General features: G+C 39.0%; 1 protein-coding gene across 2 annotated transcripts; it reads right to left on the minus strand.

Annotated features, from left to right (window-relative positions):
• Positions 1-3029: 3029 nt before the first annotated feature.
• Positions 3030-25341, minus strand: CHIC1 (cysteine rich hydrophobic domain 1). 2 transcript variants are annotated; one of them, XM_035541859.2, is made up of 6 exons: positions 25118-25341; positions 18099-18153; positions 11221-11376; positions 8050-8106; positions 7761-7820; positions 3030-6985 (listed from the first exon to the last, which is right to left on the minus strand). In XM_035541859.2, the coding sequence occupies exons 1-6, from the start codon at positions 25294-25296 to the stop codon at positions 6935-6937; spliced, it is 558 nt and encodes a 185-aa protein (XP_035397752.1). In that variant the 5' UTR covers positions 25297-25341; the 3' UTR covers positions 3030-6934. The 2 variants fall into 2 exon arrangements, with proteins under 2 accessions (XP_035397752.1, XP_035397755.1); XM_035541862.2 differs by having other exon boundaries at positions 25144-25340.
• Between the last annotated feature and the right edge of the window lie 584 nt (positions 25342-25925).

Consider the following 25925-nt stretch of genomic DNA (forward strand, 5'->3'; position numbering starts at 1 on the left):
GGGGACGCATGCGCGGGGCGGGGGGCGCATGCGCTGACAGAACGTGGCGGGCAGCCGCCAGCCCGCCCCCCCCGGCCTCCGCGCCTTAGGCTCGGGCGGCCGGGGGATGGCGCTGAGGGGGCAGCGGCTGCCCGCAGGGCGGCGAGGATGTGGAGGCATATGAGGGTTGTGGTGGGTAGATCGGGTGTTCATGAACCGCCCTGGTGGCTGTGAAACATCTCCCTGCGTGGTGGTGGGACTCACGTGCCCCTTTTTTTGGCTTTGCGCCTCACAACCAAGGACACCCCTTTACAGCCTCAAGCCGTAGCTCCCAAAGGTTGCTCTTCTCCAACCCTGAGCTCTCTGGTAGCTTCTACTTCTGACAGAACCACACTCTTCACTTGTAGGCTGCACATCAGCTGCCCTCAGATCCCTTAATTCCCCCACAACTACACAGAAACTTACAGCAATGTGATTTCCAGCGTTAACCGATGCTACCAAAAATGATCATGCTTGAATGGTATTCCAAGAATGATAAAGTTGCCTTTATCATTTCATCATAATCCAAGAGTGATAAAGTTGCCTTTTCCACGCACTGAAAAACAACAAAATATTACATCAAAAGCGTGCCCGTGAAGCATCTCTTCTCCTAGTGGTTTGAGGGAGGCTAACGATCCATTCTTCCTTCTTGCTCCCTGCTTTCTGCTACAGGTTGAAAGAAACGCCGCATGTGTGCTCACCACAGCAATGGGGCTGGAAATTAGGCAATAGTTCCACAGGAAAACAGGGAGCCCCAGAGCATGCTGAGAGCAGCCCCCGAGGCCCCTTGGTGATACACAGCCAGTGGTTTCAGATCAGCCCATGCTAATGAAAAAACGTTCTGGTGGAAAACTGCCACTCATACAAAGAGCCTGTGCAGCGGCCAACAACTCTTGTTGCCTATTAACAGATTTTAGGGTAATTTTTTTTTCCCCCCAGACAGTCCCAAAACAGCACTTGAGCTAAAAAATAAAAATAAAAAAAATAAAACCCAACAGAAATTAAATTAGATTTGAAAGGCACTTATTTGTACTTTGATGGAAAGAGCAGCTGACTCCTCAGTTTCCAATTTACACCTTTGCACTTCATAAACTTGCTCAGATTAAGATTTGGAGTGACACTCTGTGGCTACTGATTTCACAGTCCAATGGCAGTCATTTTAGGGTCAAACTAAATTTGTCTTTGACAAAGGATGAAGCGTTCAGCTATGTAGGAGACCAGCATGGAATTAAGCTCATGAGCTGCCCTGCTGAAGCGTACCACATCGCTGCAGTCTCTCTGAGCCATGCCCATACGTGATCTGAGTTCTCTGTCACTTTATGCACTCAACTTTAGGAATGTTAAAAAGGCTATTGTTTGCAGAAAGTCCTAATAGTCTATATTCTGCAAGTGGAATGGCTTCAAAGCATCTCAAATTGGGCATTCAACACAACCACTGGGCATCCTAGTGTATAGTCTACTACTGCCACAACAAAGGTCCCACCAGACTGCAAGGGCTGGTGTAAAACAAGCATCATCACGAAATTCAACAGTACAGAAATATCAAATGACGAGTCTGAAGTGATGGGACTAGTGACAAGAGTGTCTGTTGGGAGCTCCTAACTGGAATTGACTGAAGAAAGAAACTCCCAAATTTGTCAGACTGGCTATAAATCAGAAATACAATAGAGCCATTACAAAAACAAATGTGATCCTTTAAGTTTAATGAGTCACATTATTCTCACAGAAGAGGAAACTATTATATTGTTACACCTGGTGCCATTAGCCATGCTATAGACGTCAGCCATTATCTGGAACACCAGATACTTTTTAGTCACCCATATTGAAGGAAAATTAATTCAAATGGGAATAAATGCAAGCAAATGGAAAGAAAGCGGGATGATCAGAAACAGAGAATTTTGCTTTTGAAAGAAGATTAGCATTTTGTCGAGCAAATGAAGACTAAGAAGATTCATAAAAAAGCTTAACTAGAAAAATGAACTCAGCTGGAACATTTCAACAGTTTGTAATGAACAGTAGTGATAGGAAAGATGCATAACATTCTAAATAAATTGGCATGGACATTATAATAAGCTTCATTACTGAAAAGTACTGAAACTACCTTCCAATAGTAGATTCCAATAGTAGAAGTGGGAGCCAAATGCCAAATATTCTTAAGATGGACCTTTGCAGTAGTCTAGGCAAGCATATCTCATAAGTCCTAATTGGATCAACTCCATGGCTCAGCCAAACGTTCCTATATTTGGCATAGCAAAGGAACATTCTCTAAATTTCTCAAATAATATTCAGTAGCAGTTACATGCCTAAACAGCACATAAATCCAGGTGCTCCTGTATTTGTCCAAAACAGCCGAGGACACCAATTTTCAGCATAAAGTGTTGCACGTGCCTATTTTGGGAATGCAACATTTTCCCCTCAGGAATGAACCAAAGGCTTTAATTTTAAGTCCTGCTTTCACAGCTACAAAGTTAGCCTGTTAACACACACAAAAGGCTGCATTGTCCTACATTCACGATCCTCTCCATAAGCCAGTGATTTGTTTCCTGAACACGCTATCCATCCTCAGGTTAGGCTCCCTTTGCAGTGCTACTGCAACAGAATAGGAAAAAGCCTCTGCTCTTCTCAGTTCTCTGAGCTCAGCATCACCACACTGCAGCAGTGTATCACGGATGCTCTGGATATCAAAGGAAGGCGGCAGCAAGAGACTCCTGAAAGAAATCTTTACAATAGAGGGTCTGTACGCCAACTGAACAAGTTATGTGGAAGACTAAATGTCATGATCATTCTACTGTTTTATTTTTGGGAAAGCCTTCATAAGTTTTCCGAGTCTTGTCGTTTAAACCAGCCAAACCATACCGAGTCTCCCAATGCAAGCACTCAATCTGGCCAAGTCAGAAACATCTCATTTAAAGAAAACCCAACTGCCATTCCACTCACACCTGATCAACATACTCCTACAGGGAGAGACGCAAAAGATTTTGTTTCCATAAACACATTGCACTACTCAGAGGTTTTCATCTTTAAATTTAATTACAGAAAAATGTTTCAAAGTGATTAAGCATGTCTGACTTCCAGCTTCTTTTAATGGCACAAGCCAATGCAGTAAAATGTAGAAATATAGCTCAGAATTTTATTTAAAAAAAAAAAAAGAAAAAAAGTCTCAAGGTGTGAGGTCCTATTAAAAAAGTGGCTGTTCACTTGTAAACAGAATAAAAATGTTAAGAACAATTTAAAAAGTTTCATACAGCTTAAACAAAACCACTTTCCTTAAGCAATACAAGTAATGTTACAACATCGTAAGAACAGCAAGAGCAGAAAACAAGAAAAGGCAGAGGAATCACATAACATTACTTAAAATAACTTATTTACAGTGAGAATAGCTTAACATTTTTATTGCTCTGAGGGTAGTGTGTTGACAAGTAAATGTAGTAAATTGTCATAGTGGGACACTAATATGCATATATTTACGTTTTTGCATACAGAGTTTTGTACCTATCAAGAAAAGCATAGGGTCTTTTTTTTCTCATTTATCAAGAACACAAGATTTTAGCGAAGATGTTTTCTGTTTTAAAATTATGCATCTACAACTGAGTCCACGCTTCCTAGACACGTCTGTGCATGTCTTAAAACACATCTTTCCTCCTCCTGTGGTAAAACAACTTCACAGATGCAGGTGGGGAATCATAGGTAAGAACTTTGATTCTTTATCAGTATTCTTTAATACTCCTTACACACAAAAACTTCTTAGATACAAAACCAAGTGCTTCCTACGTACAAGCTAGAAAGAAAAGCAAGTGTCAACATGTTGATATGAAAAATCAAACACTGATTAGGTAGACAGCATTTCTGTAATGACTTAAAAATTTGCTGCAAACTCGCACTATATACTGTTACCAGTTCCCTTTCTCCTTTTTCACTGCACAATATTTTCCCTTTTGTTGAAACAAGTCAAGACACTTTCTTTACCATTTCCATTACACTTTGCTAACATCAATCTCATATTGCTAAGCATTCTTTCTCCAATTAACATTTATCCTCCATACATACGTTTACCAAGTAATGCTGACTTTTTATTGTCAAAAAAGAGTTTTTCAGTCTTATGAGATATAATTACCTGCTGTATGTTTTTGTATTAAAGCAAAGGACAGCCTAGGAAAAAAGAGAACCTGTAGGCAGAACAGAAGTGCACAGAGTTCACAGCAGTATTTATAGCTGCCTTCATCTTTAAATGAGCTATTGAACCCATGTCTTTCAGATGCAAATATAATACTGAGTGCTGTTTTTGCATTTTAATGCAAATTTATCTTATTAAAACATGGAGCTTGTGTTATTTGCTGTTTTGGCTCTCATACCCCTTTTTACTAGTTGCTCTATGGCCACATATTTAAATGTCTATTAAAACACAAAAGGAAAAGACCCTTTCATGGTTTGAAGATTATATAATTAACAGTTTAGGACAAAGTAACGTGTATAGAATTAATGTACTTGAAATGTAAACTTTAAAATGGGAAAACTCACAGTATTCTCTCCGCTTGGCACAGCATTTCACCAAAACGAGACAAATCAGTTTGAGAAATTTTGAACTGAATATGATGAAGTCAGCACAGACTCTAAAGAGGATTTCTGAAGGCTGCTCAGCATTCACCGCTGGCAATTACTAGAACTCTCATTTGGCTTGCCTCTTCTCTCAGTTGGAAAAGAGCATTTTGAAAAATATAGTCACATAAAAGAAAAAATTAAGGACCTGCTGGGATTTCTTGAGTTTCTTACACAAAAAGAAAATTAATAAAGTTCTGGTATAACAGTAAGCAACTTCCATTGTTCCGTCAAGCTAAGCTCCCTTCATTTACAGAACAAAAACTCATTAGAAAGGGAAATGCATATAGAATCGGGTATGTTACAATACTGTTTTCTGCCATTAAGTATTTTCTATGCTTCCAGTTAACACTCATCCTAAACAAATAAAGTGGAGAGAATACTTCATATGGTTCTGTGATAGAAATCTGAGTTGCAAGGTGCAGCTTGAGTTAAATTCACACAACGCAGTAGTTTATTCATTAAATTATATTACAAATGCAATCAGTTTGTCATCAATCTACCAGTCCAATGAAACCTCTGCACTAAGTATACAGATTACAGAATCTGAAGCATCAGCCTGCAAGTGGAAACTACTGCAAGCACTGGAGTCTGATACTCCCTGGCTATACAGTAAGAACAGCAAGAAATTTGATTTGAAGTAGCAACTCGTATAAAACTGGCCTTTTGTAAACACTGTGTACTAGGAATCTGTCCTACTACAGCTATTAGAATGCGATGGTTTTACAAATACTATATTTTAATACAATATTGCATACTGAAGAGATGCAAATACATTCAGAGGAAATCCTAAGTCAGCCTGAAACTAAAAAGAAACCTGGGATGATGTTGCAAGGAATCAAGTTGCTGCGAAGAAATACCTGGACACTTATGATTTGTCACAACTTGTAGATAAACAGTTGTTTTTCCTCTTATTTCTCATTTCTATCTAGGAAAGGGGTGATATTGCATCAATTTTCCTTTGCTGTTAACAAATGGTCATGCTTAGGCCAGGCATTACAGGAAGTTTTTCTATGATTACTTCCTTTCCTGAGATCAGACAAACGGAAGAATCCAAAAATCCTTGTGAAGGCATTTGTGGCTCTTCAGACTGTGCTTGAATGCCATATGCATGAACCCATTCAACTGATCCACTTCCTCCCATCAGCACATTTTGAAACACTACTCTGACTTAGATAAAATTTATTTCCACTAGAAAGGATGCCATATCATTTAAACTTTAAAACACTGAAAAGACTATCACACTACAAAATAAACCAGTGTCACTTCATCTTCAATTTGGCTGTTCCAACTTTTTTCTCCATGACAATAACCATCTCCAATTATGAAACACTCTTTTCCCTGCTTTGAAAAAATAAAAAAACATGAGAATTGATGGATTCCAGGTATTCTGAATTTAAGAACAGGCTTTAGGATATTTTGCTATTAGCAGCTGCCATCTACCCCACAAATGCAACTTTTAAAAAGATAAACAGTATTTAAGGTTCTTATTTCAGATGCTACAAATAACACCTGAAATACTTTCCAAAAAAAAAAGTCAGAAATGCTATGCATTTTTCATCCGTTTACTAAACAAAGTGCAACTGAGCCCTACACATCTGATAGTATGTACAAACTCATTATGGCTTCACCATAAAAACAGCACGCGAATGGGTCTATACAATCAGAGGGATGATAAATGTCATGAATAAAACTATGTCAAACTGTTGGCAATAGAATAGTAAGAGCTATATTACATTCTGTAAACCTTGGCATACCACACTTTACATTATGCAAAGAGTCAATATTTACAAATCCATAGTGGGTGAAATAATTAACCCCCTAATGTAAATGATGATTTTGCAAAGTGCAGGACAAAACCAGTGCTGTTAATTGCAAGTCCTACGCAAGCAAGTTATACTAAAATCTTTACTACTAGACGCTTACCTGGACATTTCTACTGAGGATTTATAGGATTGTGGTGTTTAGAATGAAATATAGTATGACACGGCATTAGGATGCATTTTTGAGGACAGCAATATAGAAATTAATAAGGCAGCATGCTCAGAACAAGTTTAAGCAGCACTGATGTTAGATCCCTATTGGCAACTATATCAGTTATTGTTAATGTTAAAAATTCAGAGTGCAACATAGAAGCCTCTTTTAACATAAAAAATGTGCAAATTTTTCTCAAACAAAACAAAGTAACATAGCAAGGAACATATTCTACTGAAGAACAGTTTTTAAATCACAGCAAAGTAGACCATCTTCTTTCCAAAATCATCTACAAGGCACTAAGGGTAGAAAATGACAGGTAACATGAAAGACCAAATGTCGTTCCTCAGTCAGGTCGAAATATGGGATATTTTGGTAAGAATTCTATTAATATTACCTGTTGAAGGAGGGAAAAAGACAAGAACAAAACAGTAATCAACAAGGTCAGACCTTCAGCACAACCTTTCATGCAACATTAGCTAGTATATAAAACTAAACTTGTAAGAGAGTATTTTGTAAGGGAATGTTACTCAGTGTAACAAAGCCGTAACTTCAGTCACTTTGACGTACAGGGCTTACAGATGCTTGACTTTTTGGGGATGGCCATCTCTTTTCTTTAGGCTAGGCAATCTTCGTGGTTACACAAGAAAGCAGATAAGGGAATAGTGCGATCACTAAAATATTTGAAATTCTCCTCTCTTAAATGGACTATCTTGGTTAAGCCTTTATAAAATTAAGAGCCAGCAAAAAAAAATAAGAAAACAATGGTCCAGACAAAAGTCACACTATTGTAAAAATGCTGTATGTCTGCACCCAAATGCTGAATCAAAGTAATCATAAATCGCGATAAAAAAGGTGCTGAATTATGCAATGGTGTGGGAATCACACCAATGTGTGTAGTCCCAGTGGGTCTCCCTTGTTACAAACTACAGATCAAAGTAAGTGTACCTGCAGCACGCAGGTAGAATTGTTATCAAGAGAAAAAGTTAGCAGTGACAATTTCTAGTCTTCATATATGCTATGGCTAGTCTTTAAAAGCAGCCGTCACAAACAAATGTCAAACAGCTGCAGATTTTCTGAGAGATCACTCAGGTGAAAGCCTAGTAACTTAAATTTCTCTACAAAAGCAAAGTAACATTGAATACCAAGTAAGTAACAGAAATAACACTTACATACTCCATCATATTGCTAGTTTCGCATTTCCTTTTACTCAGCTTCCAGTGCAAACCAAGCTGAGAAAATAATTATTAGAGGATTAACATGTACCACAGCATTATTTTGATAATGTAACAAGAATTAGCAATATCAAATTACTAGGATCTGAAACATTTCAGACACTGACAAGATCAGTATAAAGTATAGAATTATAACAAGACAGTAAAATTCCTACATACACGCCAATCATGCAAAAAACTTACTCTACTTGAACATGAAGAAAACAAGCACTCTAACTTTTCTTACCTTATGATATAGTCTGTTATTTTCCCATTCTAATAACTTCTGAATTGATCTTCTAGTCTAAAAAGTAAGTCAGAACTGTATTATGAATGGTTCAGTAGCCAGCCTCATCCAGAAGAATCTTACTATTGTATTTCTGGCTTAAGAATCATTTAAAATAAGTTAATTTTACAGAAGCAGAACCAAGCAAAAAAAATAAATTGTAAATGGAAGTCCTATTACTTCAAGTCCCCATTCCAGAACATCAGATGATCTTCAGAGAAAGAAAAAAAGCAGATTTTTTTTCTTGTTAACTTAGCACTACAACTTTCCCAAAACACTTTTAGGTATTAAGAGATCCTTCTGAATGTACTATTTTTGTCCACCATAGCCAACAAAACAGTATCTCCCATCTTCTCTTGGCCAAATACTGCACTCTCTGCAGGTCAATTACCGACAATACAATTTACAGACATGTAGCTTCCAGGTTTTGTTAATGAAATTGTTATCTGAATCCTGAAAAATCTCAACATCACAGAACTCCAGCTCATAACAGAGCCTGTATTTTCCAATTCCTAGACACCAAAGTGCATACAACCTTCACATTATGCTCTTACTATAAACTTTCTTACACTATGGTCCAATTACAGCCTTGACTCTAATACTAAAACTGGTTTACAGTGAGGCTCATAGCTACAAAGACTGTAAGCTTTCTTCTATACCTCTATTCAGAGCTTCCACAATACTTACAATAGTCCATAAGATCATGGCAACCATCAACATATGAAGGAGAAACCCTGGATAGAAGATATATCTGCTTCCTCGGTCTGTATCTACACCAGGGGCCTCATTCAAGCAAAGCAACCCACTTCTAGATGTAACACGGCATTTCACTTACTGTGGGAGAAGGGAATGTTTGGGGAGTTTCAGTGATTTTTAAGGTCACAGAAAGATCACTGTGACAACCTACTGTAGTTCCTGCATGGTATTCCATTCACTGATTTCATTGATAAACCTAACAATGGATGTGAACCACACCACCTCCTTAAAAGAGATACAGAGATACCCATCCAATCCTAAGTCAAGGACTTGATGGTGGAGAATCCACCACCTCTTTGCAAGTTATTCCAGTGATGAAGCTATCCTCAGAGTTAAGAAGTACATGTTGTGTCTTGTTTCAACTGTTTGGAGTTTCACTTTTTTTTTTTTTGTGCTGAGTGGGTATACATAGACTGGCTGCGATGGAGTTAATTTTCTTCGCAGCAGCCTGTATGGTGCTGAGTTTTAGATCTATGACTAAAACAGGGTTGATAACACACCAGTGTATGTTCTGCTCTTGCTGAACAGTGCTTACAGATCATCGAGGACTTCTCTTTCTCCCTCTGCCTGCCCAGCATGTAAGGGTAGGGGTGGGCAAGAGGTTGCAACAGCTGACCTGAGCTGACCTGTTCCGCACCAGATAACACCATGCTCAGCAATAAAACTGGAATCGTCATTGCCAAGAGACTGCCTGAATGGGCATCGGTCTGCTAGTGGGAAGTGAAAAGAGATTTGCTTTTGTATCTTTTGGGTTTTCTTCCTATTTTTTTTTTTCCTCCATTCACTTATTAAATTGTCTTTATCTTGACCCATGATGCTTTTGCTCTTCAGATTCTGTCCCCCATCGTGCCGGAGGGGTGAGCGAGTGAGTGGCTGGTGCGTGCTCTGTTACTGATTCAATCACCACAAAAGAAAACCGAGAACCACCTTATACTTTTGATTCTTAGTGATGTAATTTGATCATATATACTTTATGCATATTTATACTCTTGAGAATTATTTTAATGCTACAATATCACATGGGCATTTATTTAGATTTTTTAATAGCACGGGGATATTTAATGTGTTTTCAAAACTACAAAATATTCCATCTCTATTTCTCAAGCACACATCTCTACAATGTAGAAAAAAGCAGTTTAAATAAGTTAAATTAAGTCCTGTAACCTTTTGGTGATACAGGATTCAGTAACGAGCAGTTTATCAAGTGAAGATATCATGCCTTCAGTGACAAGATTTCATTTTTTGATGCCCAAAAGTGTTTCTTCTTAAGCCCTTGTAAAGTTTTGGTGTCCACTTAAAAAGAAAAACAGTTACCTCCACCAGTTCTCACCACTCAGAAGGGTTACAGGACATAAAAGGATCCTACAAAATCCAACCTGAATGTTTTGTATGGGATTGAGCGAAAATTGGGAAGTTTGGCAAAACACTTCTGAAAAGCAATGCCCAGTCCTTGTTTTTGCTTTGCATTTGCATCAAAAGCACTAAGTATTACTTTTTAACAGTTTTACCCAAGATCTTTTCCTATATTTAAATTGACAAGTGCGCAGTTGTGCTTTTTTTTTTCCCCTCACAGTGCACCCACATACTATTACAATTCGCATTTGTGGACAATAAAGTTTTATGGCTTACAAGTCTTACAAAGTATACAGCTACAGAGAATATCATTACACTATGCCTATTTATGTATTTCCAAAACATTTATTGCTGCGATAAAGCTATTCTAAATGTAAACCACAGAAGCAATTAGGATCATGCTTACTTGATACTGACACAGTGCTTTTAAGAAGCATTACTTTGGTGTAATACTTTGGAGCTGTTCTGCTGAAGAAAAAAAAAAGGAAGTCTTTAAACTTCCAGAATGGAAAACAAATTTCTGTTTGTTCTTAATAGAAATAAAATACAGTAAAGTAAGTTAAATAAGCCACAGCTCAGAAATGTTATGGTATTTATTACAAATAAAAAAGTTAGTTTGATTGTAAAAATAACTATTTGGGAGAGGGGAGGGAAGAGGAAAATAAGTTTTCACTCCAGTTCATGCAACCTTTGAGGGTCAATGTCTAGTTTTGCACTTACCTAATTCAATTTTTAGAGCTTTAAAAATCATGAAAATTTAGGTTACCATATAGTACACACTGTTCTTTTCAGTAAGATTGAATGTGGTAGTCTAAGGTGTAGCTAATCCTATCAGCAATTTGGTATCATTTACTTCATTAACAAATGTATTTTTTCTATTTTCTAAGGCATGGAAAATGGAATAAGCTTTGAACGCAAGTGAGATAAAAGGAGTTTGGAACAGAGCTGATACTATTAAACATGATTTAATGTTATCAGTAATTGCAAAATAAAGAGAATAAGACAAATGAAAGATGTACTTACTCTTTTGTTAAGACAGACTACAGGCCACAGGCTACAGCCCAGTGTGCAGCAGCAGCACAGACAGCCACAAAGCAGCCATTTTACATTGACAGGGAGATTTTTTCTTAAACAAGCGTTCACACGACTGATGCTGGTCTTGAATTCTTCTGGAGCAACCTGCAACAGAAGCACTGAACTTCAGTGGAAAGCCATTACATGGGTATTTTCTCAAGAACTGTCTCTACAGATTAAAATGTAAATGAAGCATAATGCCATTATGCAGTATGACCCCATCTTCTAGAACACTGGTCACACAGGGGGTATGAAAAGTCACTTTCCAAAACCAAATTCATTTACAATGCATGCTTTGCAAAACCTTACATTAAAAAAAGCTCAACGTAGCTTAGGTGAGCAGCCTCACCCATATTTGTTGTACCATTAATAAATCAGTTGTCTTGACAACACGGTGGCCCCGAACAAGGTGTGCAGCATATGCACTGGCTACACTGACCAGAAAAAAAAAAAGAGAGGAAGAATGAAGGATATCTGGTTTCCAAGGGAACAAGTAGTAATATGTAGTTACTTTGTAGTAAAAACACTGTTGTTTGACACAGGAAAAAAAGATGACATTGTCCAAAATACTTTAATACCAATGCAAGTCTACACTGTGCCTGGGTGAAGGTGGAACACAAATTTCAGTTGTGGTCCACACAGACACAGGCCTGCAACTTTACTTGTGGTTTCTCCCTAAGAAAGAAAGCCCAGAACAGGATGTAGTCTATTACAATCACGGGTAAAAAGCGCATTTTGTATGCGATTATGAATAAAGCCTAGCTGTTGAAAAAACAACTTAAGAAATATTCTGCTGAGTCTACTCAAAGGAATATTTTCTATATGTTGCCACTGCAGAGTCACAGTGGAAAACTGCATACTCTATCAAAAATAAGCTTTCTCCACTGGTAGCGTGCCTTAAGAGTGAGAACACTCACCTACCCACGTGCGCTGCATTGGTCATCTCTCTACTGTACCTAAATAACTTCAATCTGACAAGTCAAACGTGCATCATGGCATTAAACTTAACTTGACTCTAAGATGGCACTCTTATTAACCATAACACAAGCCAGGGTTCAGCTGCACGAAGCAGAATAATCAGATCCAACTTCAACAAACTTGAACAGTCAGGCACAACAACTTCAAAAGAAAACTTCTTTCCTAACTACTTGCCATGCTGAAGAACCCTCTCCCTGGGATTAGCCTGTATCCAAAGCTGTTCAACTTCTGCATAGTCCTTCCAACCACCAAGCCCAACTCTGCTCAATTTAATTCTGCTAGCAGGGAGGATAAAAAAAAAAAAAAAAAAGCTTTTATGACAATGACTCCTTTCACTAAAGAAGCAAAACCAGCAGACAGGAAGTTGCGAGGACCTGATTCTGCTACCTCCGCCTATTCACGAGAGCTAAATTTAATAAAGCATTGAAGGAAAGGGAGTAAGTGAATACAACATCTGTTTCCTAGCCATTCAGATCACCATGCAGCATAGAGTCAGAGGTCTTCTGGGTTTGTTTGTATGCTAGCCAGGCCTACAGCTAGCACCATACAAACATCATTTAACATTGTGATTATTTTATAGCAGGAATAAGTACATGGCAACTATTTCTTATGCAATTATACTGACTTCATTCCCTTCCTCAGTATTGAAAAGACTTTCTTGTACTTCTTTATACATAAACAAATGGAGCAAGTCCAAAAATTTTCTTTAACCTAAATGAAACATCAATATTTAAATACATTTGCGACAAATGTACTAGTTAAAAAATAATAATCAGCAAAACAAGCAGTGATCCCATGCATTGGGACATTTTCAATGAACAGGAAAAAATCATATTGCGATGTAGAAACCTAGCCTGTAGTTTCAAGCATCTGAAACAAAAGGTTTTGCAGCTCTCTGCCAATGCCAGCTCTTATATTCAGGATGCCGCAAACATCCACTGGGTGTGGGTACGTGTGAGTAAGACCATTTCACCTTCAAGGCGGAAGCAAGTTTTGTAGCACAGTCCAATTGGGTTGGTTGTATGCTGCACAAGTAACATTGCACAGCTCCTGCAGTCAGACTTGCTTCCAAGTAAACTGAGATTATGCATGTGAACAAATTGGTGTCCTTGATTCTTAAGGAAGTTTTAGGACGATAGTCGCATGTACATATACACCTTTAGTAAATCTTGAAATTTGTACATGTGCCATTCTATTTATTTGAAAGATAACTTTTTTTTTCTTGACTCCATCAGCACTTGTGCGGTGAATTCTACTATACAAAGAGAATGTTCCCTTTTCTTGCAGTCACAAAGTTTACTGGACCTTGACAACACCACATGCCACCCCCAAATACAGCTGTACAAACCTACCGAAGAGAATGCATTTGCACAATCCAGAGTTCAGTTTATCAGGAAGAAACCTCATCATCAGTGATAACATCCAACATGAAACGAAGACAACCAGATTCTTAGATCACAGCTGGCAGAAAAATTAAGAACCTAACAGGAAAACACCGCCACAGTGAGATTCCCTACTTCTCTGCCACTTCTAAGGCACTGGTCATATCAGCGTAACAGCCTGATGCTACTACATAAGAACATTACTGATGTATTCTCGTTCCAGTAGAACCCGGCACTGCAAATGGCTAAACTAGAAACCAGTTTTAGATGCCTCCAAGAAACACAGATTTCTACTTTAGATACTTTGGTATGCTGCTTACTTAAAACAGTATTATCAAAGCACCATTACTACCTGCTAACGCACCAATTACTCTCTGAGCTGCAACATGAGACGGAATTACTAAAGACTGCTTCAGCTAACCTAATCTACAGGATTTATTTCTTCCTTTAAGAAGCTTAATCACAAAATATATTTGTCAATTTGTCAATGCATCTTCATTTGAAGCTAAAGCAACCAGTGACCATGATAAGTTTCATTCTGTGATAAACAGAAGCAAAACAGTTTTGTTCCTCTGGGTTTCCAGCTCAGTAACAGTTAAGCATTGTTACACAGTGACAAAGAGTAAAATATCTGTAAATAAAATAACATTGTTCTAATTTAATAAGAAAACAGTTTTCAAATGAAACTGTCACCGAAGACTTTTGTTGATTTTTGGACATAATTTTAAATCTTGTCTTTCTTGCAGATATAGGTTAATATGAAATGACCAAACTATTTCAAACAGAATTAACAGTACCTCTTGTGCAAAGAAAGCTCACTAAAAATCCAGTTTTGAGTATTTTTGGGAAGTCCCTTGGAAAGTTTCTGTTTGAGTCTTGAAAAGAACGAGATAAGTACATAGCTCCTGGCTGTGCAGTACACCTTGTAAAGAGACATTAGCTCCTTTTAGGTCTTTAAGGGGGAAAAAAACATAAAAGGGAAGGAGAGGGTGTCATAATATTTTACAACAGGATGCAAGAGAATCTACAAACACAGGAAGAAAGCAAAGCCCAGCAGGCCCGATCTTTCTCCTTCAATCACCATGATCACAAACCCTATCAATCACATGTCGCACTGGGATCACAATACCAAGAGCACATTTTATGGCTTACATTTCCCTGCATTGCACAGTTACCCCTGTATAGGACCCTTATTGTTTTAAGATCAGGGCAGGAAGCTCCACTTGCTTTCTTAAGGTTCGCTGGCTCCATCATTTTCTTGTCACCTGGAGCATTGTTCACTAATGCACCATATATCATGACAAATATTTTTTAAAGCTAGGTTTAAAATTCTTGGCAGCAAAGGAACCATCTAAACTTTAAAAACTAGAAGGCATGGTTCATTTTGGAACAGCTACTAATCAAGCTGCTCTGAAAGCATAATTCAAAAGCCTGTTTTAAAAGAATTTACAACTCTATAAAATCATAGCACACTGAATTTGAATTTAGCCAGAATTTAAATTTAGGCCAAAGTCCAACCACATTATTACAAGTTAAATATTACCTCTGTATTGTGTAAATCAGATCTTTCCTTACAAAATTTTGTTAAAAAGAATGCACTCTCTGAAAGCCCAGCTCTGTATTTATAAACCGATACTTAATATTTATCTAACAGGATAAGAAGCAAGTCATTCGAGTTGAATTAGCTAGATCCAATATATGACCTACTTGGTATTTTCTTTATTGTTTAACTTTCCAGGTTATTTCCTCAAATATATACATCTACTCAAATATTCAGGATGTACTTGCATAAATCTTAGTTCTAGGCTAATTTACAACTATCCAGAATTTGCAAAAAATGAGGAGTAAGAAGGGAAGATGGGTGAAGAAGAAGGGGTATTTCATATTAAAATAGCTTAAAAAATAGTTTGAGGTTTGCTATCATTACATAGATGGGCAAACTGAGAGTCATGAAACTTAAGTTTAACTTCTTAAGACTACACAGTGGCATAAATCCAAATAGTGTTTCTGGAAAAAAAAGTTTAGCCAGACAGTTTTATCTATTTAGGATTTTTAACCTGTATAGGATAAAATTTCCATCCGTTGTTTTAAAAAATCTATTAAATACAAGATGAAAATCTACAAGAAAAACAGCATCATAGGGAAGTCTATTAACTGTGCCTAATGGCTCCATGTTTTACACATCATTAGCAGCTGGGGTGTATTATTAGTATCAATTCACAGTGGACAACAAAGTCATTAAACTGAATGTTACGTGGACATTCTGAATACAGTAGGACATAACCTTATATTAGCTATGTACTAATGTGGGCTTACCATAAACATTTTATGAAAAAATTGTTAATATAAACAGCCACTATGTTATTCATAAGTTATTTCATAAAAAGTAAACATTTGTACTTTAAGAAAAATAAAAGACCTTAAAGTGACACATCAGTTGACTGCAATGGTTATTACTATGAATTATTAATCAGGGTATTCGAAGAACACTTATTGGAAAAATCTGAGTTTTCATTTTCAGTAGTGGTAAAGGTGATTGACTGCCATAACCAGAGGAAGAAGCAGATTATTCATTTTTTGCAATTTATGAAAGTATTAAAAACCAAACAACCCACAGCTGCGGCTTCTATTATCTTTCACAAGAGCGTGTGGCAAGCCCTAAGAAAAAATTTGTCTACTACCTCATTTGATTGGTGCTTTCCCCCTGCAAAATGGAAGCAATTTATTTTCAAAGTCATCTTTCTCAAGAAGCCCCTCAAATCCACATATAAAAAGAGGTATCAGGATATCGAGATTCTCAACAGAAGAAGCATCTCTACACACCAAGTGATCTCCATACACCAAGCCCATGTGATTTCTGCTGTCACTGATTAGACCTATAGAACAAGAAGGGTAAACCTGGGTAAACCCAGAAAAGAACATCCTCTTTTCTTTTTGCTAAATTAAGTTCAAGCAGTCAACTGAACTTTAATTTAAACTTTCGCTATAGATCCTGTAGTAAAATCAATTGTTCACTGTTTATTTAACAGGAAGACAACCAACTGGAAAATGTGGCAGGCATTGAGGCTTGTGTTAAAAAGCAGCAGGTCCCCCCCCTTTTTTTTTCTTTTTAAATACACACACATTTTAAGAGAGAAATAGACATAAAAAGATGAAATAATCATCCAATCTAATTCTGACATTTCCTGCTGGACTTAAGAAAACTACAACTTGATTAAAAGAACATGAAAACTGATATTTCCAGAGTATTCCACGGTTTTTCAGTGACCTGAAAGTGCTTTGTGGAAAATAAACCTTAGAAACGCCGAGTATTGAGATGGAAATGGCGTTATCACTAGCCTTCACACTAGGCACTATTAAGTCAGGAAGATGCCTCCTTTTGAGCCCAGTGAGGTTCTGAAACAAGGCCAGGGTTTCCAGGTTGTCTTTTAACAACCTTTTCAAACAACAGTTGGACTGCTGTCAGAAATGCTGGACAAATCGAACACGAGTATTTTACTTGTTATGCTGGGGATGAAACCCCCAGATGGATTTGGCAGCACCAGGAGATGCCAACCAAGGAGGGAAGACGCCACAGCGTTCGGCTGCATTTCAACATATTGTGACTCAACAGCTACTGCAAGAGGCTGCAGGGACTGTGAAGCTGCAGCTGTATGGTATGTCATTAGAGGAAGCAGTAAGAGCTGAATACCTTTTTCTCACAAATTCTGGAAAAGACGCACAAGGGGACCACAAAACAAAGCACACAAAAAGCACTAGAGACTAAAACAGTCGAAAGGAAAAGAGGAAAATATTCCAGAATTAAAATGCCTCAAAAATATACAATTATGAAAATAAAACAGCAAAGAATTTTGTTAAAAGATTTCATTAATAGCTACAAATGAGTATTTATTAAACTTGCATTTAGAAACAGAACAAAACCGCAGAGAAATCAAGAGACTTGTCACCACCAACTTTCAGAATGAAATAATTACTGTATTTCTGAAAATGTCCTAAAAAACCTACTCAACTTGCACATTTAATGCTTAACACCATAATGTTTTGTTCCTTTACACTTCAGATAAAACAGATTTTCTTTCAGAGATGTCTCTAAAAATGAACTCAAGGCTTGACAGACACTTTGTAAAAAGAAGGTCTAGGTTAACTTGCCAGAAGCAGCACAAACTCCAGGCACCTATAAAGCAACGGTAAGAGTCTTGCTTTCATGCAGACTGCCTGTGTGAAAGCAGTATGATGCCATGTTTAGATCATCAATAAAGACAACAATCATTGCAAGTTATTTTTTTCTGTAGGGACTGGTCATTGACCAGCTATTTCATACAGGACAAAGTTAAATTTAACAGTCCTCAGTGCAGTGCTGGCCTGCCACCAGTTTTGTCTGGGTTCAGGAGCATGTATTTGTAACACAGAAACCACTGGAGGCTCTGTATCTTTCCATTTAAAAGAACAGTTTAATCTCACACTTACCTTCCCTGTCAGAACAGAAGGAAATTCTGTATCAAACTTGTTGCTCAAGCCAAACCTTGAAAACAAAAGAGACAAACAAAATATATTCCACCTAACTTATTTTGGTTCCCTTAATAAAAAATGTAATAGATGTTGCATTTTAAAAAGGAAAACTATTTCTTTTGCCCTTACATTTACTTTATTTCACGAGCTTTCAATCTATGCTTATATCAGATCTTCCATATCATTCATAAGACAAAGAAATACAGCTCGGTGCTTTACTTTAAAACCTTCAAGCCACTAAAGGCAGAAAAATTCTTTTACAGTTGATGGCAGTAAGTTTCAATTTTTGCTTCCTTAAAGAAAGGAAGCAAAAACCTCCACCTATTAAATTCCAATTTTACTAGGTTCGATAATCCTTCTACTGCTATTTTTTAATTCATGCAATTTATTCACATGCAACAGATAAAGCTAGTTATAAAGGAACCCATTCATCTTTTTAGAAAGTTTACAATTGTACAATTAAAAAAAAAGGGTTTGCTCTGAGTTAAACTCTCATGCAAAATATGCAAGGGTCTACACATCGAGCAGTTTAAAACCAACTATGAACATCCAGAAAATTAAATCTTAGGCAACGCTGTTAATGGTGGCTCTTCTCCAGTGAAGCGCTGTTACTTGAGCAAGAGGTAAGGCTTCCTGGTGATGAGTGAAGCCTACAGGCAGCTAGACCAAAGTTTTCCAGAGTTTAGGAACTTCACACACCTACCAAAGCAACTGAAATTTCCAAAAGCTCCTTTTGTAGGTCAGCAGGATACTGACGGCACGGGCTGACCTGGCTTTTTTACTGTATTTGAAGCATGCGTGGAAGCAAGAAGTTAACTAAGCTCTGATGCTGTACCTGCTAGCTACTCCTGAATGAAAACCTGATCTCCCATTCTCTCCACTTCCTTGGAAATTTTTAACCTTTCCAATTCAGAAGTATAACAAAATAACAACAACTGACCTCTCAGCTATCTCTATATTTGAGCAAAGCTTACTGTCAAGTCCATAAAAGTTAAATACACTGTACACCAAGTTCTGTCAACCCTGCTAAACCATTTCCTGAATATTTTTGTTCAAAAAAAAAAAAGAAAAAAGGATCAAAGCCAAAAAGAAGAGCATGAATACGTTTGGTATTGTAGTAATTACCGTAGAAACAAACCTTCTGGGGAGAGTGTTTGGAGGCAAACTGACACCCAAATTGTTCTTTACTGGTCACCAGTAAGGATGCTGAACGTCAGTCCTCTGCCATTACCCGATACATACATACTCGTGCGCACCCAGAAATAATTCAGATACCTAGGCCTGGCAATGTAACTTGCTTTGCAATGACATGAAAAATAAACCTCAAAGAAGAGAGAAGCACAGTAAGTTGTGCTGTCTATAGAAACCCAGTAAAGCTAACTACAATGTTCATCAGTGATGCTGGTGACGTCTAATTGAGATCTTCAATGGCTAATTTAAGCTAAAGCCTTGACACTTGTAAAAAGCAGCATATTGGAGCACTATTTGTGGAAATATTAAAAAAAAAACACAAAGCTGAGACTTTCACTAAAGCATTCGTCAACCTTTATCTCTTAAGATATCCTAAGCACTACAACCAATCACCATCTATTTGTGTTGGTTTTATTCAATGTCTTCATCAAAAATTTTCTGGAAGTCAATGTGCCTGAACTGAACACCAGCACAGCACATTCAAGTGAACGCTAAAGCCATGACTTTAAACTACTGCTACAAATGCAAGCAGTAAAAACACAAAGGTTTTAGGCATGCACAGAGGTTACTAATATAAGCACATTTCCATTTTCTGTCAATGTCATCTGCAGGTTGGTCTCCACATTTTGTAGCCTTTTTTTTTTTTTTAAGGATGAAATCTTCTGAGTTAATCTAGTAATGAAGTCTTTTCAGTTTTAAAAAATACAGAAAGCACTAACAACTACATGAAGCACATACATGAGCTTCTTCTTGAGGAATACTGACTTTTCTGTCTATTGGCAGTGAAACTATCTGAAATGATAAAGTTTTAGCAATTAGCAGTGGAGTAACTATATAATAAATGAACTACTGGAAAGTTCAGGTAAGACTGCAGAATTATTTACCCACATAACAGACTAATTCCACTAGATCATGCCAAAGGTCTACCTAGCCCTGAGCACTGACTCTCATGGTGGCCAGCAGCAGATGCCAAGGAAACAGCAGAATAAAAAAACCGCAAACATGCCATTTCCCCAGAACAGCCTTTGGACCTTCAAACAGTTCAAGAACTTTCCGAGCCATAGGCAGCATCTCTCATCTCACTGTCACAGATACACTCATTAAGATTGCCACTGCACTACCGATTTCCCCCCAGAATAAAACTGACTAGTGCTTTCTGGTTCAGATCTATTAAGAACATAACAATAGCACAGAGGATTTTATTGGGTTAAATTTGAAGGCTGATAATGTCCTGAAACATATAAAAAAAGACCTTTTATCAGTTGCAAAATATTCCATTTAGTTATAACACAACCAAGAAACCTCAGTTACAGAAATGCATCTATTTTACACTGACACCCACAAGTGGCTAAAAGAGTATCAAAGGCTTGGAGCATACTGAAGACAGAACTACGCTACCCTATATCACATTTAGGCAGCATCACTGATGGCTTTAACACAGATTTACTGAAGTATTTCCAGAGGTTTTACAAGCTAAGCCTCTTGATGATTTACCACATAGTTGAGAAAGATTAAACTCATATTAGACAGGGGGGCAAAGACTCCAGAGCCAAATAAAAAATAGCTTTTCTTAGAACAATGGTAAAAGCAGAACATTACATAGTTCTGGAGCTTTGTGAGCATCTTTCAAAAAGTACTGAAGTCCTATTAAAAATTAACGTGAAAAAAAGTTAAGACAAAGTCTTGATTAAGAGATAAATAACCTAGATGTTCTACAACAGATTAATGCACAGCAATAATTGATCTAGCAGGACTTTGCCTATAAAGTCTTCTAAAATTTAGTATGTTTACAAACTACTACCCAAAATGAAGGGCAGTATCTGCCCTTTCAAGTATTTAAGGCATCATATTTATTCCTGGGTACGCTCTCGAGTTCTTGATGTAAGCTGCACAAGATCTAATGCTTAGAAATTCACCTAAGTCACCCAGATACTTCAGCTGCAGTTTTCCCTCTGGGTGAGAAATACCTCCAAAAGCAAGGCATCGCTGCCTACGGGGACCACCACTGGAACAGAACCAGGATGACATCAGTTTCTGCTGTCGCGCACGTGCATGCTCTCTCTCTCTCTCCCTCTCTTTCCCTGTTTAAAAGTATCACCTGAGAGAAGCCTCATCACCTCATTTTCCCCATTTGCAAAGTGGAGGGAACACAACTTCTCCTAGGCAGCTGCCCTAAGTCCCTCACAAATTAAAGCCTGAAAGGAACATCCTGAATCATCACTTGCAAGCCCCAGCTGCAACAGGTATCCCATTATAGCTCCTCACAAAGCATTATCAGGAAGTGAGGTCTCCAGTCCCTAGAACTGCAACTGACATATTCTGGAAAGCACTTTCTTTTATTTAGAATAGACATACTTACAGATGTTTCACCTTTTTTTTTTTTTCATTTTGATAGAAATAGCCATTCTTGTTTATCCCACTCTTTACTTATAGATGGTTACTAGTCTTACTAGACTACACAGGCTAAACCCATTTAATCAACTCTCCTAGGATAGTCTCTGCAGTCTCCTTTCACCATGGGTCCTTTCCCCACACCTAATTCAGTTTAAGATTAACTTATCTTGAACAGATGAACTCAGATCACATGTACAACTCCATACAAGTACAGATGACATTCATCAAGAGCACTCAGCTGAAATTTTTCTTTCTAGTCTACGGTCCTGTCCTATGAAGCCAAAAAAAAACCAACAACTAAAAGGCATCCTTTCTCAGGGATGATACTTTGGAGAACTAACTTTTAACTACTGGTAGGCTGAGGTCATTTGCTATTTTAAATATGTGGAAGGTGTGTAGCTTGGGAGTAAGAGAAGACAATAACCAAATGCCTTATCACAACTAAAAGCAGCTGGCTCTTCCCTGCCTTCCCTAATTCACGACAACACGCTTTTCCATCAGCACCTTGACTGTGGATCCCTGGCGCACTCCTACAGGAAACATAATGGAAGAATAACACTTAACTTGTATCCAACAATAGAAAGTTTGCAGACTTAAGCAGGAATCACAAGCTGAATACTAAGGGCAAAAAGATGTTTAATGGCTGTTTCATTACCTCATTACTATCCCTCCACATACGCTTAATGATGTGGAAAAACAGTATGTCAGAAAAAATAAAACTCATAACTAAGTTGGCATTTGTTTACTGCTATGTTTTTGGAAGTTACTGCTGCTGCTTTGGTGGGCATATGACTCAGTCTTCACTAAAAACATTTATGCTGAGATATTCTGACATGCCATCAGAGTAACACTGCTATGCAAGAAACAACAAACTTGCACGGAATTTCAGTGGCAAAGAAAAGACATTCACTAGGTCACAGTAATTTCTCTATGCTAAAATTCAAAAGCTTGCTGAAAACAGTAACTATGATGCCTAGGTTTGTTTTTTTTTAAAGCAAGAATATTCCAGAGTGAAAGAGCACTGAACAAGATGAGCATAAGTTTTGCTACCTGCTTTCACAAACACTGTGAGAAAAACAAAACAAATACATTTCACACAGTTACTCTTACCATGCACAGGGGTGAAGGGTTAGCAAAACAGTCAGTGGAAAAAGCACGATCTTACTAAAGCGATCCCTGCAATTTATATTTCGAATAGTTGGATACTGCAATATAACTGTGTTAGGGTCAGAAGCTCACCGACAAGGCTACAGGAATAAAAACTCTCATGCAACAAACTAATATACAGTTTGAATTTAGTACTTTGGGAGTATTTAAGAGGAATGTCCATGGAAAGCTGGACCAGAAGATGACCCTGGAATCAGAGAACATCCCTTCCATGTAGAACAAGGGTATCCAAGCAGGCCAGCATCAGATGAGGAACAGAAGGCATCTGAAACAAAACAATGGCACTGTCTTCTCTTTAAGTAACTGCTTTTCTTTCTTTCTCCCTTTTTTCCCTTTATTTAAATAGAGTGTCTGACTTTTGTCAGGACAGAAATTTTTATTAGCAACATTCTAGACAGGCTCAGAAAACAAACACAGGTTTTACTGAATGACATGTCTCTCACTTCAGCAAGCAGAGCAGGTTGCTTCTGAAGCCAACTGATTTCAAAAGCGGCAGCATCTGTGTGATCGGACAGTGACAATTTCAGAGCTGGTACACACTAATAACCAGAAACTCTTTAGGAAGCCAAATATTCCCCATTTATTAAGGATGTTAGGATTATATCTATAGAGTCCAGATTTTTTTTTTTTTTTGCATTTTTACTGATAATGTCCACTAACTGCTTTTACTAGTTCAAGGAGATTTTTTAAAAAACGATGTCATGAACTGATGAAAGAAAAGCTGCCTTCTACCAGCAGGCAGGTATATCTGTTACAAGGAAGCTAGGAGGAGTGGAAGAGAGGGAAAGTAAGGCGGATGGGAATTTAGGGCATACATTCTAGCTCATGTCTCCCCCATCACTTAAAATTATTACTTTCTTTTGATGTAGATATCATTAGTTGACAGCTCTTGGAGATGCTCCCGCCCATCCCCAAAAGATGCTGGAGCCCCAGAGGAGCTTTAAGTACCACCACTAATACACAAAAAGCATCACAGAAGACAAAGCAAAAAGATGCGTAACATTTTTCTGTTTAGTGCTTGAAGACAGAGAGCTAATAAAATGGGTAGGTGCTATTCTGAACATTTTGCTTGTTACATCCCTCCTTTAGTTAGGCTGCATGCTCTGTGGGGTCAGGTCTGAAAGAAACTCCATCAACACAAGCAAGCACACTGCGGTGCAGCACAGCAACTACCCACTAGCACTAGCTCAATGCAAACCTGATTTAGACTTACATGACAGACACCATACCAAATCCAACATTAGTTCTCTTAGGATGAGAGAGCCTTCCCCACCTAGTGCTTTGCTGTAGAAAGCTAGATCACACTGCACCTATTCACAGAGAGAAATGTGCATTCTTTTATGCAGTCCAAAGACAGACCCAAAGCAACACAAGCTTGATGGATCTCTGCAATACAAGTTCTGATACCTCCCTCCTTGTCATGTAAAGGAACATAACCAGCACTGAGTTGTTGTGGCTGTATTTTGTTATACTAATTCCTCCACTTGTTGGGGTAGGAATAGTGAGAAAAACAAAACAAAAACCAAGCAGACTTTGCATGTTTATGTCAGTTTGTTCATCCTGCGTCCCACCAGTTTCTGCGAGCAGAACACACTGCAGCTCACGTTACATCCCAATGACAAAAACTGCTTAAACCCAACAAAACTCACAACTAACTTTGGAGTCAATAAATTACAACGCAGCCACGTGCCTCCTCTGCAGTGCAGCACGGTGACTCCGTGGCTCCGCTGTGACAGAGAATGGTTACGGTAAAATCCCTCCAACAGCGCCCAAACCTTCGGACTGGGCCCAGCACCATGCACGTTTCCCTTGGTTCTGACAGCAAACAGAGGAGGGAGCCCCAGGATCACCACGGCTGGGCCCAACGGGGGTGGCGTCTGCTGCCCCGGGGGGCGGCGGCCCCTCACAGCTGCCCCCTCACACAGCCAGGGGGGTGCATGGGTGGGGCCCGGCTCCTCCTCACCCCCTGTCCCCCGAGGCTGGCCCCTGCCCTCTCAGGCTTGCCCCTGTCCCCTCACACCGCCCCTGTCCCCTCAGGCAGCCCCGTCCCCTCACACCGTCCCTGTCCCCTCAGGCAGCCCCGTCCCCTCAGGCAGCCCCGTCCCCTCACACCGTCCCTGTCCCCTCAGGCAGCCCCTGTCCCCTCACAGTCCCCTCAGGCAGCCCCTGTCCCCTCACAGTCCCCTCAGGCTGCCCCCATCCCCTCAGGCCGCCCCCCTCCTTACACGGTGATGTGCCCGGCGCCCCGTACCGCCACGGGATCCGGCGCATCGCGGGGCCGGGGCAGCTCCTGGCTGCGCACCACGGGCCCGGACTCCTCCTCCCCTTCCTCCTCCTCCTCCTCCTCCTCCTCCAGCTCATAGATGGTGTCGAAGTCCGCCATGTTGGGCAGCAGCACGCTCATCGCCAGCCCACCCCCGGCGCGGACCGGCCGCGCGCATGCGCAGTACTCCTCGGGGGGGAAGGGAGGGGAGGGGGGAGAGGCGGGCGCGCAGGCGCACTGGAGCCGACCCCGGCACCTCAGGTGTGGTGGCGGCCGCTGGGCGGCGCGCGCCCTTCCCGCCTTTTCGCAGAGGGGAGCGAGGTGAGGCTGAGGGGCAGTCGGAACGACGGAGTCGTTTCAGTGGATTTCTGATGAAGATATTGTTTTCAAATATCATTTTCAAACGATTCTCTCTCTCTCTTTTTTTCTTTTTTTTTAATTCTTTTTGAAAAACGAGTCCAGAATAAATGGGGGTGTTGTGTTGAGAGGGAAGCAAAGCCCCTTAGGAGGAGTTTCACAGCTGGAAAAGGAAAAAAAAAAAACATCTCAGACTGGTTGAGAGGGGAGGGATGTCCCCACCTGTGTGCAGGTGATTATTGTTAAGTTTAAAATTCGAGCATTTAAGTTTAAAGTTTAAGCACTTAGATTAGTCCCCTACTGCAAGTCAGAAGTGAGCTAAAGAAAAGTATTGGTGTCTTGAATAGCAAGCTAGGAATCAGAAGTAAGGTTCTGACATAATTTCTTTTTTCTTCTTAGTGTGTTAGTGTAGG

This window comes from Cygnus atratus, chromosome 13 (assembly GCF_013377495.2).
Source record: "Cygnus atratus isolate AKBS03 ecotype Queensland, Australia chromosome 13, CAtr_DNAZoo_HiC_assembly, whole genome shotgun sequence".
Lineage (NCBI taxonomy): Eukaryota > Metazoa > Chordata > Aves > Anseriformes > Anatidae > Cygnus > Cygnus atratus.